Raw genomic sequence first — 19,288 nt, 5'->3', positions numbered from 1 at the left:
AGCCTGCAGAGCTAGCACCCAAGGAAGAAGGAAGCCAAAGGCAACAGTCTCCCTTCTCCATCTCTCCCAAGAGTTCTTTGAGAAAGGGAGAGAGATCCATGAAGAGTCTCTCTCCACACTCAACAACTCAGGAAAGAAAGCCCAGTGAAAGGCTTCCAAATCCTGAGGCTTGGTTTGTTGTGTCCAAGCCCAGCTGAGCTGGGAACAAAAGGGCTCCCACCCCTGGCAGGAAAGAGGAAGAAATTGCTAGGCCTGGCTCATTCCTTCCTCCACAGTCTGCTATAGACTACGGAGAGAGAGAGAAGAAAACAAGACAAAACAAAACAAAAAACACAGGAGCCTCAGGGGGAAAAAAATGAGGATAAGACAGCAAATCATGGCCAGCTCCCCACCCTCTTCTACCTCTGTTCTGGCCTTGGTATCCTTCAGCCATGGACTGGGGCTCGTAGATCCACTGGCAGGCTCGAACAGCACAGGGTGCTTATGCTGTCCTCCATCCACAGCTGTCCAGGGGTGCAGCCTCTCCAGATGGATGGAACCACTTTATCCCAAATGCCCACTGAGCTAAATCTCCTAGTACCAGCTCTGCCTCCAGTCCCAAAGGTCACAGGTGGAGAAGGAAGGGGTGACAGGGGAGGTAAGAGGCCCCCCCAGACCTTGTCCTTAGCTGCTCTGCTCAGACTTAGCCAGGTGCTTCTGCCTGCTTTACATCTCTGGTTGTTATCTGCTACATGGTGCAGGCTTTGTGCAGAACAGCAGAGATGGGGCATAGAACTCACCCTGTGCCCCATGCCCACCCCAGTTCAGGAACCTAAACAACAGGGATGTGATTTCTAGATTGTCCTGCTCACATGCGCTGGTCACAGAGGCCTGTTCACTATAGGCAGAGCTTAGTCAGAGGGAGATAGCAATAGTGAGAAAGGGTGGAAAATGCCCAAATGAAACACAGAAGTGGAAAGGACAGAGTAAGACCCAAGCTCAGCCTTCAGGAAAGTTGGCCACTGATGAAAAGGATAAAAACCGTTTTTGAAGTCACCCCATCTAACGACATAACTCCCGAATGAAAATGACTGGCTCTCCAGCCTGTAGTATCAGCTTTACAAAATGAAACGATAGGAGATTCCACATGAAAAATAAATAAATAAATAAATAAATAAATAAATAAATAAATAAATAAATAAATAAATAAATAAAAACAAAAGAAACTACCCTGTGGAGTCTGGGGCCCTTTCCTCCCTGGGCTACATTAGACAGGAGGATGGACAACCTGGCTGTGATTCTTCATAATGTCTGCAGGACATTCACAGCTCCTCAACAACTACAGGCTGGAGGAGTCCTGGAATCCAGCTTTTAACCCTGGAGAACAGTTGCTTTTCTGTGCCCCAAGAGAAAATTGCTAAGCCTAGTCAGACCCATTCACAGACCCTGGGAGAGGAGCCAGAGAAGGCTCTTCAGCCTCCATATTCAGAGCCAGGCCAGGCTTTCAGGGCCAAGGTGTGTGTTGGGGGGGGACAGGGGGGGCTGGAGGAACTCGTGATGACCCAGGAGTCTTTTCTGGTGGAAAGAGAAGAGACACTAAAAAGAGAGGAGGCTTGGAAAGGGCTTTGCCATGTCAGGTCCAGCTGGTCTGACTCTCCCAAGACAAAGTAGAGGGATGGGTTATTTATTTGTGTTGGCTCTTGGCTTGACAGCCTGAACCCTCTTAGGACCTTACTCAGACATCAGAGCCACTCAGGAGGCCTCCTGCTCTTCTACTCACCTGTCCTGATCTCCAGAAGCTAGGTGCATCTCCATCAGACTCTTTCATTGGAGAACTTCATGTAGCCGCCATCTGAACTGCTCATGTGGCCACTAATGGTGAAGGGTGGTCCTACCTCCAAGTCCTTTGGGTTCCTGGGACAGATTTCCAATGGAGATGTTGAAACTGGGAAGCCAGCATCTTTCTGGAGCCTGTCTCCCTAGACTAGAACCTACAAAGTGGTTCCTAGAAGTACAGGCAATCTCTAGGCCACTGACTTATCTTCCAGAGTAAGATTCATCTCATTTCCTAGGGCCACAGGAGAAGCAGGCCTGTCCTGTGGCGGGGAATAGAGAAATGACTTACCCTGAGAGATCTGAGTCCTGATCCTCAAATCCATCTTTCTTCTTTTCTGAATCCTATATTGTGCCTGAGATTGCTTTATTTGCCATCAGGCTTGTCTCTAGCAGAGACAGTGGGATTCTGAGGGTTAGAGAATAGGCCAACCCATCTTCGTATTCTTGGAAACAAATACCACAAAACTGACTATAATAAAACTACACAGAAAAAAATGATATACAGGTGGATGGTGAGTAACTGAGCGGATGGATGGATAGATGAATGTGTGGGTGAATAGATGGATAGATACATGCATGCACGGATGAAGGCATGGATGCATACGTGTCTCCATGAACGGATGGATTCATAGATGAATGCGGGAGGTAGAGGAGTAGAATAGGTTATTGACACATGGACAAATTGGTTAGTAGTGGGGTGTAGATGAATGAATAAGTAGGTGGGTGGGTGGGCTAATGGGTGGACAGATGAATGGGTGGGTGTATGGGTGGGTGGATGAATGAATGAGTAGGCAAGTTTGAAAAGGAGTGAGTGAGTGGGTAGACAGATGAGCGCATGGGTGGCGTGTTCTTTCCTGAGTGTGAGGGCTGAGCTGATCGCTATCATCAGGGCCTCATGTGGCACTCTGTATAGGCATGTTTTTACTCTGAGAACTTTTCTAAATGGGGTATTTCTTGTTGGCTTAGGAGGCTTGGAGAGAGCCAGGGAAGGTAGGCAGTAAGTTCCATTTCTGTCTCTAGTTCTTTGTTTATTACATTTTGCCCCCAGTGCCAGCCCACCCAGTGTGCCCTGGACCTACTCACCGAATTTGGTATAAGTTGAAGACAAAATTAGGCCCTGGAAAGACAACCCAAAAAGAGAGTTAGGATCTCCGGGGTGTGTGTGTGTGTGTGTGGCTATCTTGTCTCTGGGAACATCTGGCCCTTCCCTGACCTGCCCATGGTATAAACAGGCTGGCCTCTGGGTGCTCTGCAGGGTTCCCAAGATCCTTCCATGTCCTTCCAGTTAGAGCAGTTCTAGCCAAGAGCCCCCAAAGAATAAGTCTTAGGCTCACTACAGACTCCACCATGTTCCAACCCCGTGATCTCACTACATACCCCTGTCTGCTTTAATAATGCAAGCTGAGGGATAATAATAATGCAAAATGTTGCTCAGTTGGTAGAGTGCATATCTAGCATGTGCAAAGCCCTGGGTTCCATCCCCAACACAGCATAAACTAGGTGTGGGCGTGTGCAGCTGTGATCCCAGCACTTGGAGGTGGAAGCAAGAGTATCAGAAGCTCAAGATTATCCTTAGCTGCATAGGAAATTCAAGGCCAGCCTGGGCTAGTAACTATCTCAAAAAAAAAAAATGGAGGCTGTAGTTGGACATAACTTCTTTATTGCATAAAATTTTCAAAATGCATACCAATGAAAAGTACATTGGTACATGGTAGGTGAATAGATAATTGTGAATGCAAGCCTGGAAGGATTTTTCGGTCATGCATCCCAACGTGCTGTCCTTGCTTCACCCTTTGAATAGACCACATCAAATTCCAGAAGACACATCTGCAAGTTTGGGAGTCCAGTGGCAGGGTGGGAGGTGAGGAGAGACAGAGACTAACACACAAGGAACTAGCTGGCACCAGGACCTTCCAGAAGGGCAGTGTTTAAAAAAATAGTTCTTAGAATGGGAGGAGCCTCCGTTCCCTCGATAAAGACCCTAATCTCTCCATCCAAGCCTCAGTTCAGCTGCTCAGCCACCTACTCAAATCTTCAACCACTGCAACCGCCAGAGGAAATATTTTTGCATGCTGCTGTGAAGAAAGTGTTGCCTCCCTACCCAGCCTTTCCCAGATCTACAGATCAGGAAGGGCAGGCAGATCTGGGGCTGATTGGCATAGGACTCACTCACCGTCCCAGCAGTACCCGCGCTGGTACCACTTGGCCAAGCTGTAGCCAAAGATGGACACGAGCAGCAGTGAGAGTCCCACTCCAAGGATCATGCCCAATGTGCTGATGGAGTCTTCACCTGCACAGAAGCCAAACATCCTCACATCTCCTCCACCAAAGCCCTGCACCACCTTCCAATTTCCCTCCTCTCCCTCCCACTGCCCATCAAAGCAACCATCCTTGAGAAGCCTGCCAGGCTAAGCTGGTTGGCTCAGGCTGGCTCAGGCCACCCAGGCTGTGGTGGGAATATCTGAGACTTGAATTTTAGAACTGCATTTACGTGGTACCTTCAGCTTGCTAATTCAAAGAAACAACAGTCCTCTAGCAATGGACATTTCATAATTGGGAGGTTCATGAAACCATGGGTATTCTACTTAATAAAAAAATGCTCTGCCTTCTTGGTGAAGAACCTGGGAGGTCTAGCCTCAGCATAATTATAGTGACCAGGAAGGACAGCCTGGAGACCCTTAAGAGCACAAACGATAGCAAATATCCAAGGCCTCTTCCCCTTTTGCAAAGCCCATGTACCCAGTGGGTAGGGTTTGTACTTTGCTTGCTGCTTGCTTTTGCTCCTTCTACTCTTTTGCAGTCTGAGCCTTTTGCTAAATGTGCACATTATTTTTAAAGCTAAACCAAGAGCGGCAGACAAAGAACCAAAGAACGTTTGGAAGTACACAGGGAAATGAGAGGACACAACAGAAGCAGAGAGAGTGACCAGGCTCTGAGGCCCACGGTGGGTACACCATGGGGCATCTCACCTGTGCCAGGGTGGAGAAGGAAGGGGAAGCTGTTAAAGTATCATGGAGAAGTAGAAGGCATCCCTGTGCCCATAGCCTGAGGAGCAGAGGCTCTAGCGCTGCTGCCACAAGGCTGGGAGGTGTGCTGGTTAAGCGTAGACATTGGGAGCAGGCTAGTGTATGAAGTCCAGCCCCGTTTGTTTTGCTTATGGAGGGAGCTGTTAGTCTCTTTACCCTTCTAACTTTCAGCTGCTTCGATGGATTATTGAGACTAATTCAAAATGCACAGTTATTGGGATGATGGATGGGATGTCAGGAAAAGAGGGCACTGTGGATCGGACGCAGCATACAGAGTGCTCAACAGATGTTAATGATACCATTATTGCTGCCATCATTACCATCATGAAATTCATCAAGCAGTGCAAGCGTGTTGTTAAGAACCTCACTGTTTGTTCCACCCAAGTCACTCTTCCAAGCTCCCCGATCTTTCTTCCCAGTAAAATAACCAGGTTAAAAACAGCCATGAAGGGGCGTGGGAGGCAGAGACTCTGAGTTTAATGCAAGATTGGTCTCTATATAGCAAGTTCTAGACCAGCCAGGGCTACATAGTAAGACCCTGTCGAAACCAGAAAAAGATAAGCTATTATTCTCCACTCCTAAGAACAAAGTGACTGTCAAATGTAGTAAGGAGGGTTCTTTCTTTATAGTGATAAATTTCAAAAACCCAGGCCCATAGGAAAAAGGAAACCATTCATGGCATGAACCGGAAGTGAGAACAAGGTTGGCCCCCCTGCCTGTATTAGAAAAGAGTCCCCAGCCTATGGAAGAAAATAAATGAAGAAAATAAATGAAGCCATTTACAGTGATGTCTGTGAGTCATAGAGAAGGGATCCATGCCCTTTACCCCCCCAAAAAAAAAAAAAATTAGAGCCGCAAAGAGACAGAAGAATTCCCAGACAGAATTGTGGGAACCCAGAGCTAAGCAGAGTCCCAGGAAGAGAGTCAGAACCCCGAACAGTGCCAGTGTAAATGGAGTCTCAAAAAACCCCATAGGGACTGCTGCCACAGCTGGAACAACCAACGGCATATTCTCACCAAGAGAGGCAGAGGAGTCACAGAGCTCCTGCAGACCTAAAGAAGTCACACAGAGGGGTCCCAGGACACTTTGCAGCACCTCGCCTCTCTGATGCTCAAACCCATCACTGCGGACGGCACCATGGGTGTTGGGATGAGCTGGTGACGCCAGAGATGCTTCATTACCTCTCCAGACTCCCTAACTCCTCTAAAACAAGGGAAGACAGGAAGCTCCAACACTGCTGAAAAATCTGTCCTCTGGGTAAATTAAGACTAAACTAGATATTAGATTCTAGGAACAAAAAAGTCAATTTCTTGCACATAAGAGTTTTCAGCTGAGATTTATGTCTCCTACTAACAGCAGGATCGTACAGATTACAAATGTCTCAGAAGGGATTAGCAACCTTACAAAAGGCCTTGGTGGAATGCGTTTGCTATCTTCTGTGAGTGTGCAAGGGCTTACTTAGAATTCAGTGCCTACCTTCTTGACACAGAAAACAGCCCTTGTCAGACACAAAACCTTTTGGCCCCTTATCTTGACTATCCCAGCCTTCAAAACCATAAGCAACAAATTCCCACTCCTTCCAGAATTAGCCAGTGTCCAATACCAAAAGATTATAGCAGACAGAGAAACACTGAGAAGCAGTAAACTAGATATTGCCTCCATGGAGACAAGAACCAGTTAGGAGAACTGTGAATAACTTTGTGCCAGCACAAGAAGTTTCCAGCCATTCCACATGTATTTGTTGACATCTTTTCTGCAGAGGTACATGTGTTATAGAAATAAATAGAGGAGACAGAAATACTTGCCCTCACAGAGCATACATTCCAGTGGAAGGAGATGGCCAAGGAGCTAAAGAAGAAATAAATGTAAATAATATTTATGAACATTGGTGTATGCCAGGGAAGATACACAGAGCAGAAGAGCTTTGAAAAAGTCCTGTTGGAATAGAGAAGAGAGTTTAAGTAAAGTGCTCAGGGAGCCTCATGAAGGAGTTGATGAGTAGACACCCAAAGGAGATAAGAAAAAAAAAATGCCAGGTAGACATCAAGAGTAAAAATGTCCTCAACAGAAGAGGCAATGAGTTCCAAGAGGACTTTGGCACCCTATGTAGTAAAGAGTGCAGGGATGGATTAGATGGCAGGGGCCATAGTGCTTCAAAGTCAAAGTGAGCCTGGCCTTTCCTCTGAGCTAGATATATAGTCAGCACAGGACTCTGGGCAGAGAACATATGAAGACAAAAAGACCAAAAATAAAAGCAAAATTCTTACGTTTTAGCAACCAGGACAGGACTATTTGGAACCTGGTCCCAGTGACATGTGGTGTCTTAAACAAATATTCGGAGCCTGATCCTAGGGACCCACAGTGCCCTACAGAGAGCACCAGTCTTAGGAAAGATAGCTTTCACTCTAAGCTGTGCTGCTTAACAAGCTAGTGAGATACCCACCTAGCTAAGCCGCTACTGATGATTCCCAAATGGCCTATGAGATAAGGCCAGATAACCTCACCACACCCTAGCTGCTATACAGGAAATCCTTCTCCCTGTCCACAGTATGGCCCCTTCCCTGGGGACTCACACAGTGCCTTCTACCAGTATATTCCAGTACGTTCTCACTAACTCTTCATGTACCACTCACATCACTGGCCTTTCTAGACACTGTGTTGTCTGATAGAAGGACATGATTGATGGAAGGCTAACCCCAACTGTTAAGAAAGCTAAGAAGGGGTGATGCTGAAGATGAAAGAACAGTTTGGAAGCTTCTGCAAATGCTTGGGCAAGAAGTGAACTTCAGAGGAAACACAAACAGGGAAGCAAGGTCATTATCCCAGTTTCCTTTCTGTTGCTGTCATAAAATATTCTGACCAAAAGCAATTTAGGTGAACAAAAGTTGTTTGACTTATACTTCCAGGTCACAGTTTAACACTGAGGGAAGCAAGGGCAGGAACTCAAGCAGAAACAGTGGAGGAACGCTGTTTGTTGGCTCACTCACCAGATTCTTCTTAGTTTTTTTATACATCTGAGGCCTAGGAATGTTTCTGCCCACAGTGGGCTTGGCCCAACCACATCAATCACCAGTCAAGACAATCTCTCGTTGAGAGGGCCCACAAGCCAATCTGATCTGGGGAATCCCCAGGTGAGTCTCCCACTGATGACTCTGGGCTGTATCCGGTTCACAGCTGAAGTTGTCTAGCAGAGTCATCCATGAGAGAGAGGATAGAGATCCCAGAAGCTCTTCAGTAACTAAGGGGTGGTGACCAGGCGTGAAGGGACAGGGCTTGCTTTCACAGGTTTGGAGCACTAGTAGTGACTGTGGAAACTGGGAATTTGAAGGGATTTATCAAAGAAAAGTGGCCAGAAAATAAAGAACAACAGAAGGAACGCACTAACGGAGAAGTCACCAGCCTAAGATCCAAAGGGGAGGAAAGGAGACTCCATCTCTGTTTATTCAATCTTTGTCCCATTCCCACTGGTGCCAGCTGAGTTTGCTTGCAGAAACAGTAGTCACTCTAATTTACCCCTCAGTTTTTCCAGAATGTCCCTTTGCTAGGTATTCCCTGCTTGGTCCCCTTTTATACTCCTAAGTTCTTACCATAAAATATTCACTCCAAAGCCATGCAGAAGAGCAGGGTAAGCAGCAATGTGCTTGCTTCTAACCCCCGAAGATTCTAAAATTGTGCCACTCTTGCTTACGAAAGATCTCAAACAGAGACCATAACTAGGCAGTGTGCCAAGAACAAGTGACTGGGAGTGCTCACCCCCTCTTCCCCGGTCCCCATCATGGGACATCTTTATTAAGCCCCTCAGTCAGGGAACATTGGCTGAAGATGAAGTTGGAGGCATGTAAGAGCACAAGAACGGGGACAGGAGCTGTGAGGTGCTGTCTTCTGGATATGGTGTGGCTGTTGAGCTCATAAAGTCCCAGCAGCTGTGGTTACCTGCACAAGGTCAAGACAGCGGGGAGTGGGGGAGGGAGCTCGCCAGCTCCCACTCCTAACTGAGGAGCTATTGGCAGTTTCAGGAAGGAAATCTTGTTCTTCTTTGGGGGTGTGGACACTGGGAGGCGGCCCATGCTCCAGGCCATGGTCCACACATATGGGCAGCACTAAATGGACTTAGTGGGTTTTTAAAAGGAAAGGGGGAGCATGAAGTCGAGAGACAGGTGTGGTGGGTAGTACCAGGGAGAGCTGGAGAGAGCAACAAAGGATCAATACATCATTTTCATCCTATACATGCCTGACATTCTCAGGGATTTATTTTTAGATCTCACATTTAGAATAGTCATTCCTTCTTTTTCCCTCGAAGTAATCCTTCTCCCAAATTCCATATTTATCTTTTCTATGCATATTTTTTAAAGCTATCCCATCGTAGCTCTTACATAAATTATGTAAAAACAATATTAAGGCCATTTCCACTCTAGCCATTATGGAATGGTGAGGACCAGATTTCCTTTCCATCTAAAATGAATAGAACTCCAAATAAAATATGTAATGGGAGAGACGGTCTGTGTACTTCCTGGGAAGTAAGGAGAATCATTCCACGTCCAGCTTCGGACACAACATAACCGGCCCCACCCTGCTGGCACCATGTCTCCACAGACACGAGAGGCTCAAACTGTGAGCCCAGAGAAACCCTGCCTCCCTCGTCTGCTCTTGCTGGGTATTTTGACACAGCCATGAGATAGTGGCCAACCTAAGACTCTGAAGGAAAGCAATGCAGTGGCCACAGAAAGGGCTGGTGGTAGGGAGGCGGGGGAGGGCCCAGATACCTCTTTATCTTCCCACTCGCTCTACACTTCATTAGCAGATGCACACGAATTGCTTTAACGACAGAAAAATGAAGAGTTTTCCAGAAAGTAGAATTAAACACTATTTTTATTTTTCTGCATTAAAAAAAAAAAAAAAAAAAAAACTTACCAAGGATCAGCTCTCATCAAGTCAGATTTTGAACAAATTTAAAGGCAGGAGGCCCCTGCCTAGTGTTTCATTTCGTTTGGGCTTTCTTTAACATTCTATTACACCTCAGTGTGTGTGCTCACATGGGCCACAGCATACGTATAGAGATCAGAAGACAACTTTCGGGAGCTGGTTCTCTTCCTTCCACAGTGTGGGTCTGGGTCATCAGGCTTGGCAGCACGTAGGTGCCTTTACCTGCCAAGCCATTACAGCACCCTAATTTAGGGTTTTATGTTTACAAATTTATAGTCTTTGAGGCAGCTGTGTCAGGAACATGGACCTGAGAAAGTCCTTGGTTTATTAACTCAGATGTGTGCTTCTTTGTTTTCATCCAAAGCGCAGCCTGTGGCTTGTGGCCTATGGGAGATCTGTCTGTCTCTCTGTGTCTCAGTCTCTCAGTCTCTGTCTCTTTATTTCTCTCTGTCTCTGTCTCTGTCTCTGTCTCTGTCTCTCTCTCTCTCTCTCTCTCTCTGTGTGTGTGTGTGTGTGTGTGTGTGTGTGTGTGTGTAAAAGTCTAATCATGGAGACCAGAAACCAACCTTGGGTGTTGTTTCTGAGATGCCGTCCACCCCACACTGTTGTTCATTACTGTTTGACAACAGGTGCTCTCACTGGCCTGAAGCACATTAAGAAATTCAGCCTGGCTGTTCATCTGTCTTCACCTCCCTCCCCAGCATTGGGATTACAATGGCCACCGTGCCCAGCTCTTTTGACATAGGTCTTAGAGGTGCAGCTCAGGTCCTCATACTTGTAGGACAAACATTTTGCAAAATGAGCCATTTTGCCAGCCCCTGCAGTGAATTTTAATTGTCACCATCTCAATCTTTATTTCCTGTCTTACAATTTCCATGTAGGTTAAAACCAGGTCAAGGGTAACAATGTCAAGGAACTGTAAGTGGGAAACGGAGACTTTCTATAATTACCAGGTTACTTACCACAAGTGTGACAAATGGGAGGGAGTCAGCCACTTTCTGACAGCATAGCCCCAAGGAACAATGTTCCTTGTAATATGTGTCCATTGGGCTGTCAGCTAATTAAGCCAGGTTGTGACTATGAGTAGAAATGAGGTACTTTCCTCTGAAATTCAGTTGACATTGCTCTGGATCCGTCTGAGCTCTCAGCAAAGCCCGTGGATAACTTCACACCAAGCCTGACATTCTGCACCCACGGGGCATTGTCCACATGCTCAAAAAGTCTGTATGGAGTTCTTATGTGCCAAGCCCTGTGCCCAGTCTACACTGGTCAGGGCAGAGGAATCCTGACCTCTGAAGCATGCTCCATGGGAAGTCAGTCAGTTAATCACTCTAGGAATCATATTTGCTCACTGAAGAAGCACCGGGGATCAGAGTCAGAACAGGGGAACTGAAGGAGTCTAGGATGCTAGAAAAGGCCACCTTGAGTGTGATACATAGGCCAGGCCAAGAGGATAATGTGAATTTAAAAAAGAAAAGTGTAGAGTAGTACTTTAGATCCAGAAAACAACACGGACAAATTGCTTGCAATAGAGAATAGAAACAATGGGCTATTAAAAAATATTGAAAGGCTCGTGTTTGAGGCTAGAGCATACACCAATGTGGCCTTGGCTGGAGTTGGGCTGGGTGTGGAGTGGGGCGGGGTGTGGAATGGGGCACAGAAAGAAAGGAATGAGAACAAAATGAAAGGATCATTTCATCCACCCCTGCAGTCTGCATGAAGAAGTTTTACTTTGTGGCAAGCCCCTCAAGCAGGTAGTGGTGCAGTCGTGACCAACCGTGACCCTTCTAAAAGCTACTCTAGCTGCTGTGTGTAGAATAAATTCTAGCAGAACAGAGTGAGGGGTCCAAGCAGAAGGAAAGAGGAAACGGTAGATTGGCCTTGGGTGGCCACCTTTGCCGCAGGGTACCTGGCTCAAATGTCAAATGGCCAGACATCTGGCAAGTGGCTTTAGTGGGAAGGTGTGACTTTCAGCCTTGTAACTGGGTAGCTAGGAAGCAGGGTCATCCCAAAGAACCTTGCAGCTTAAGAAGGAGAGAGGAGCTCCACAAGGAGAGCAACAGAACCAAAAAATCTTGAGCACAGGGGTCTTTCCTGAGACTGATTCTCCAACCAAGTAGTATGCATAGAGATAACCTAGAACCCCTGCACAGATGTAGCCCATGACAGTTCAGTATCCAAGTGGGTTCCCTAGTAATGAGAACAGGGACTGTCTCTGACATAAACTAATTGGTCTGCTCTTTGATCACCTCCCTCTGAGGGGGCAGCAGCCTTACCAGACCACAGAGGAAGACAATGCAGCCACTCCTGATGAGACCTGACAGTCTAGGATCGGAAGAAAGGAAAAGAAGCCCTCCCCTACCAGTGGACTTGGGGAGGGGCATGCATGGAGAAGTGGAAGAAAGGGAGAGATTGGGAGGGGAGGAGGGAGGGAACCACAGGGGGAATACAAAGTGAATAAAGTGTAATTAATAAAAATTAAAAATAAATAAATAAATATTTTTTTAAAAAAGAAAGAAGGAGAAAAAGAGGAGGAAGAAAAGGGGAAAGTTTAAAAAAAAGCTAAACTAAACTAAAACAATTCAAAATTTAAGAAATAGAAGAAGGAGAAGAAAAAGAGGAAGAGGAGGAAGAGAAGAGGGTGAAGAGGAGGAAGAGAATGAGAAGGAGGAAGAGGAGGAGAAGGAGGAGAAGAAAGATGGGGAAAGGGGAAGGGAGGGAGGAGAGATAAGATTCTGGAACAAAAACATGAAGTTTTTTTGTTTGTTTGTTTGCTCAAAGTAAAACAGATAAGACTTAAATTTTTAACAACCATTTAAAACCTACAGGCAAGCAGCAGACCAAAAAACCATCTATTCTAGATGATTTGTGAGAATTTTTTTTATGATATTTGTATTGATTATTTGGAAAAAAATCACATCAGGAACCCTGAGCACACTCACTTCCCAACATTCCCTCACCCTTGGGGCCTCTTTCAAAAAGAAGAAGAGGAGGAGGAGGAGGAGGAGCAATAAAAACCAAGTCCAGTTTGTGATGCCTGTATCCTCCCTGGAGCATAGTCAAACTCCTGGTAGCCAGTTCCTTAAAGAAAACTGAGTCCTTTCCCACCCGTACCCTGCCAGAAGCCATCACTAGTGGAAAGCTACACTTCAGACTTCTTATCACACTTTTTAAGACTTCTCTTCCGTGGCTTTCCATCTAGGTTGTTACTTTTGGAGGGTGGGGTGAGCGTAGGGCTTGTCACAGAAGCTTTCTGTCCATTTCCTCTTTCTCAGCTGGGATTCTGCAATAATCAATATCATGGCAAAAGTAGCTTCCTTGCCTTTTATAGTCATCGGGAGCACTGACTGGATTTGTGAGAATCTGGTAAGAAAGGCACGGATCTCCCGCCCTCATCTCAGCTCAGCAAAGTGGAGACTTCACCCAGACTGCTCAGCCAAAAACACAGAAACTCACTTTGTACGATGACAGCTGAAAGCCATGGAAGGGAAGAAGCCGGGACCCGGATCCCCTGCAACACAGTGCCGACAACGTTCTGTCTGGGGCCCAGCCAGTGCACTCATAAGATGGGCAATCAGACTGAGAGAATTATCTAATGTTGGATTTCGTAGAAAAAAAGATTTTAAAAATAGTTCACCTAATTGTTTCCAGAAGTAAAAGTGAAACGTGATTAAAGAAGAAAAGGAAGCTGGGTGTGGTAGACACCTTGGCACTACAGGAGAACTGTGGAGGCGGAGGCAGGAGGATCCTTTGTGTTTGGGAGTTTGAGGTTAACCTCAGCAATGCAGACCCTGTCTAAAGAAATAATATTCTGCCTTGAAAAGTAAGCACAAGGAAATCATTCAGTGGAAGGACTCAACAGTAGATCCGAGTGAGTAGAATAAAGAATAAGGAAGCTTGAAGCAAGCAGAAGGGCAGGATGGAACACATGAGGAGAAGAGGCGGAGAAACCGAGGCTATCAAGTGTGACAGTGATGTCAGGATGGGAGGGAGGACCAATGGGTATATTAAAAAATGCATAAACCTTCTGGAGCTCATTAAAAAAACAAACAAACAAAAAAAAAAACAAACCTTACATACCGGGAAACTCCAAGGAAAAGATTTACAAATAGACAAATAGTTGCAAAACAATGCTAAAAATCAACCGTGAGGAACAAACGCAGACAATAACAGCAGACAACTGGGGACTCACAGCCAAGTGGGGACCACGTGACTAGCAGCTGCTTCTGAGTGGAAACAGCTGAGATCAGAGATACAGTGCTCAGAGGGAAACTGATCAGACAAGAACCCTGCATTTGCCGAAAGCTGGCTTTCAAAAATAAAGACAAAACTTTCCAAGGTTAAAAAAAAAAGTACTGCATTTGTTGCCAGCTAGCCTACCGTATACAAAGTAGTGAAAGAGCTTTCTTCAGGCTGAGAGCAAACGATCCTGCATGATCATTCGAACGCACAAAGCAGCTCCACAGTGCAGGAATTATTACCTCTGTTTTACGTGCAGAAGGCCCTGGGTTCAAACCTCAGTAGAACAAGGTGCTGGAACAAGAGTCTTGGAGAGCTCAGTGGTTGAGCACCTGTGTAATCCATGAACAAACACACATACGCTCTATAACACCAGTAAAGATAATTTTGTAACTTTTGTGTGGATGTACATTTTTCTGATCTTCACGGGTATAGAGAGCAGTTGCATATGATAAATTATATATAATACAATGTTGGGGCCGTAACAGATGGAAATACACTTGTCAATAAAGAGCACAAAGGAATCGGATGGTTGCAAAGTGGTGTAGTGTCAGCCAGGATCACATCTGATAAGCAATCACAGCAATGTCTTGCTAGACTTGTGACTTTACCAACACACAAACTTGGGGGTAAAATAAAGAGAGAGGAGCAGCATCACTATAATCAAGATGATTAAAATCTGAAACTAATTCTGATGATAAGGTGTGTGTGTGTGTGTGTGTGTGTGTGTGTGTGTGTGTATGCATTTCTAGTGTGAGCCCTGGGTGGGAGGGAAACATTTTCTGGAAAGGATCTGAGAGATGGCTCAGTGGGTAAAATACATGAGGACCGTGGGCTTGCTAGGCAGCTAGGCTGTCCAGTCAGTGACCTCCAGGTTCAGTGAGAGACCAGCTCAAAAAGAAAGAAAGAGAGGAAGAAAGGTCTTAAATTACCATTTCTAGACAGTCACACACAGAACAAGAACAGAATCTAGAACAGCGGTTCTCAACCTTCCTCATGCTTCAACCCTTTAATACAGTTCCTCATGCTGTGATGGCCCCCAGGCACAGAGTTATTTTGTTTCTACTTCATGGACACCAACAAGGTAGCACAGACCACGGAAGGAGTTTTCATCCAGAAAATGAACCACTCTTCATCTCGAACATCCTGAGGCAGCGGCTGCTGCTGCTGCCGCCGCTCAGAGCTGGTGATCGGTGATCGAGGGTGGCGTGTCTCGGGGTAGGACTCATGTGAGCTCCAGGCTGCTTCACACCACCCTGCCCTCAGGACAAGCCACCTTGCCGGCACCTGTGCCACAACCGTTAGTGGCCTCAAGTGCTTTGGCAACTACGCATGTCCCCAAGCTAAGCATGCTGCCCTAGTAAACGCCCCATGCAGCTAAAGCACGAGATCTGGTGACAACTGGAGTTGCCAACCGCAGCCCCTGATACCAGCCGCCCAGTGGGCAAGGCTTTGCAGAGTGCTCAAGCCTTGGCCTCAACACCTTGAGGCAATGTCACAGAACCCCCTAGCCAAAGGTGGCCCAAAGGTGGTCTTAAGAATGAGCCTGATAACACTGCTGGGAACTAGCATAAATGGAAGCTCTGATCGTCGCCATCTTGGTTTACATCTTGCTTGTGTGCTTTATAATGGTTTCCTGTATCAGTGTGTAAGGGCAAAAGTAACTTGTACATGCATAAATATTACAATATACACTCAGCGTTATTTGCTGATGAGAGACATGACCTAAAAGGCTTAGTGACAATAAGACTACAATCCGTGTTACCTGTACCTGCTTGCATGGCCGTCAGCCCTTCCCTGTGTCCACCAACCCTCCCACAGAGAATGCTGAGAAAGGATGTTGGGAGCTATTAGAGATCCAGTGACCCTAAGTCCAATCCACCCCATGTGGGGGGGAAGGGGGGTTTGGGAGTCCCCGGCTTCTTGGGAGCAGATAGAGAGATGCTCTGTGAGGAAGGAGCCTTGAGAGGACCTTTCTCTAGTGCCCCAGCTGCATCTCACACCAGTCACACAAGTCTGAGTGAGCCCCTCCGAACTTCACGTTTCTTTTCCCCGAGTGAGTGAGATGCACCTCACAGCACTGTGGCGAAGATCACGTGAGATAAAGGAAGCCGGGGTTCTGAGGGATTGTGAAACCTCTTCCTTCATGGGCAGGCAAGGAGGTAAGGGAAGCCCCGTAAACATCGTAAACATCGTCAGCATCTAAGCCTAAAGGAGGTGTGACAGTCTGGGAAGCCCAGGCTGAGAGGCTGAGTCAGGCTTCCACTTAGCTGGACCAAAGGTTGCGCACGTGAAAGTGACCAAGGTCCCTTCTCTATTCCCTGTGCCTGCAGCTGGAGTAGGCAGATACTTTCGACCTCTCAAATCTCATCTTGGCTCTGGCCGTAGACAATGATGAGCCTCATTCCGCCTGCTTCCTGCATTTCCACCCTGCACTGGCACCCAGCCACTCACAGCAGCCATCAGCCATCCCTACCATCCTCAGACTCCTGCATCTGCGGGGGCGCTTCAATGGCCAGGGTGCTCTCACACTTCAATTCCTCCTGTGAGTTCCCACCAGAGCTTAGGGAAGATGATATGCACATAGAGGTAGGCATCCAGTCAGGATCTTCTCACCTCGAAGGCAACTGCTGACTCCGCCCCTTGCTTCCTCATCTCGGACCCAGGCTGCTTCATGCTCCTTGCCAGAAATAGGACAGGCCAGGGCTGCTTCGCCTGGGAGTCAGGGGCCTTGGGGTTTCTGGATCTAGCCGTGAAACATCTGGAAATACTTGAATAGTTAGAACTTACACACTCTTACACTCCCTGCCACCCCAAGCACCTTGATGCATATTCAACCCCAGGCCACCGCTCCCAGCTGGTCTCTCTAGGCTGCCCTCTCCTGGCGTTTCCTTGTACTTCTAGAGAACCCTGACTCTAGAAGCACCTTGTTGGTTAATCTCAGAGGAACCAGTTGAGCTCTTGCCCCCTGCAAAGCAAAGGGGAATTTGCTCCAGGGATTTTTGAAGATGAGTGAGGGGAGGGGAGGCAAGCTTGCCTTTGTCTAAATCTAGGGACACCTGTGAGTCCAAGGTGCCTGTCCCCTGCGGCTACTGCCCAAGCTGCAGAGAAAGCCTAGCTGCTTCTACAGGGCTAGGCTGTGCTTCCTACTCTTCCTCACAGATTCACAGTGAACACTTCTTCCCAAGTTGACGGCTTCTCATGCTTGGCCACAGGATTATCTACCCCGCTCTGGGTCTCCGACAGCCCAGCCCGGTCCCTACCACACAGACCTTGGGGCAAGCCAGGCCCAACTCAGCAGTGTCGAACACACCTGGATACTCAGTGTGCCCCAGTGGACTAAGCGACACCCCGTTTCTGACTGTCCCCAGGACGACAGCTGCAAAAAGAGCGTCGAGGGCACCCTAGAAGTCAGTGCTGAGCTTCAGGGCCCACTTGAAATCAAGTGAGAGTTCACCCTGGATCCCAGGAAGGGCTAAATGAAATGAGAGGCAGACAGTACTGCAGGGGCCAGCTCCACCTCACAAGGCAAGGCCATCTGTGGTTTCACCCCTAGGGTGACACATTTTCCTATGTGGGCACCCAAGCCGGGCAATCTGGGCCTGAATACTGCTGGGCTGTGGATAGGAGGTGCAGGATATCAGGGGAGAAGCGACAGTGGTGGAGTACCTACCTGTCATAAGTAAGGCCTGGATTCAATCCCCGGCCCTAGGAAATATGAGGAGGCTGTGGCACCATTTAATGGTGGGGCACATGATCAGCTTGCACCCGCTGGGCTCTCATTCCAAAGCCAATCCTAAACCTCCGGAAAGAACATGACTAGTCTAGCTCATACTGGGATGTGAGGTGTGAGAAATGGTTGGCAGACAGGAAAATTCTCATCGCCTATGTTATGTTGCTGTAGAGGCTAACAGGGAGTTTGGGTCAGACTCGAGCTCCCTCTGCCTGGACTCCACATAAAAAGTCATTGCCACCCATCTCCCATCATCCCTCTGTCCCTCCTCATCTGGAGGGAAATCCCAGACACTGGTTTCATGAGTTCTGACTGCTACAGCTGCTCCAGGTTTCAGAAAACTCAGGAAGGGAGACAAATGGGAGCCACAAAGGAGTCAAACTTGTGACAGGCAAAGAAGATGCTTAAAGGCAGGCCAGAGCCCTTACAGGCAGTAGGGAAAGTGTGGGAGTTGTGGCTTCCACGGTGTTGAGCAGGGGTCAACATGAGCCAAGCTAGGTTGCAGGCCCCTCACTCACACAGACATTTTAAGCTCCTCTGCCTAATTATGTATTTATTCTTGCTCTAACAAAGCCCCTAAAGATTGGGTGAACATGGTGACGATCGTCTGTCATCCTAACATTCCAGAGGCAGAAAACAGGAAGATCTTGAGTTTGAGAACACTCTGGCCTACGTACTGAGTTCCCAGGCCAGCCTGGACTACAGAGCAAATCCCTCGCTCAAAAATGTGAAAGCCAGGGCCGGAGAGATGGTTCAGCAGTTAAGAGCACTTGTTGCTCTTGAAGAAAACCTAGGTTTGGCTCCCAGCACTCACATGGTGGCTTTACCTTACCCCTAATTCCAGGGGATCTGATACCTTCTTTGGCCTCCTTGGGTACCACACACATGTGGTGCACATACATGAAGGTAACACACACACATTCATAAAATAAAAACAATCTTTAAAAAATATTTTAAATTAAAAATCCTCCAAATCACAGACGCCCCATGCTTCTGGATCAGCCTCACCTCCCTAAGAGGCCTTTCCTCTCCTCTGAGCAAAAACAATCATCTCTCCCCGTGGCGGTTAACATCAATTGCCAATCTGACACGATCTAGTATCATCCATGGAGCAAACACCTGCACATTGGGTTAACTGATATAGGTAGACCCTGAATGTGGCCCACACATTCCATGGAATGGGCTCCTAGACTGAATAAAGAGGAGAGGACAGGGCTGGGAGATGGCTCAGTGGGTAAAACGTTTGCTGTGTAAGCCTGAGGGCTTGAGCTCATATTCCCAGCGCCCAGGGAAAACAAGAAAGAGAGCAATAGAGGGAGGTACCAGAGGTTGACCTATGACACCAGCCTTTGTGTGCTTGTACACACACACACATAATACACACACACATACACACACACACACACACACACACACACTTGCCTTAAGCTGAGTGCCAACATTCACCACCCTTCCCTTGACGGTAAATGTAATGTGATCAGCCCCCTCACTTCCCTGCCACCGTGACTTCTCCACTAGGATGGGATATATTCTCTACCGATGAGCCAGATT

At 47.2% G+C, this 19,288-nt stretch overlaps 1 protein-coding gene across 1 annotated transcript; it reads right to left on the bottom strand.

Moving 5' to 3' along the window:
• Positions 1–1,793: 1,793 nt before the first annotated feature.
• On the bottom strand, positions 1,794–16,659 carry Smim35 (small integral membrane protein 35). The gene is made up of 5 exons (XM_055622043.1): positions 16,621–16,659; positions 16,481–16,547; positions 3,989–4,105; positions 2,899–2,932; positions 1,794–1,893 (listed from the first exon to the last, which is right to left on the bottom strand). Exons 1-5 carry the CDS (start codon positions 16,657–16,659, stop codon positions 1,794–1,796), a joined length of 357 nt encoding a protein of 118 aa, XP_055478018.1.
• Positions 16,660–19,288: the final 2,629 nt, after the last annotated feature.

The sequence above is a fragment of the Psammomys obesus genome, unplaced genomic scaffold, assembly GCF_907164565.1.
Source record: "Psammomys obesus unplaced genomic scaffold, mPsaObe1.curated_primary_1811, whole genome shotgun sequence".
Classification (NCBI taxonomy): Eukaryota; Metazoa; Chordata; class Mammalia; order Rodentia; family Muridae; genus Psammomys; species Psammomys obesus.
The sequence above is the reverse complement of the archived record's forward strand: the minus strand, read 5'-3'. Positions and strand labels throughout refer to the sequence as shown.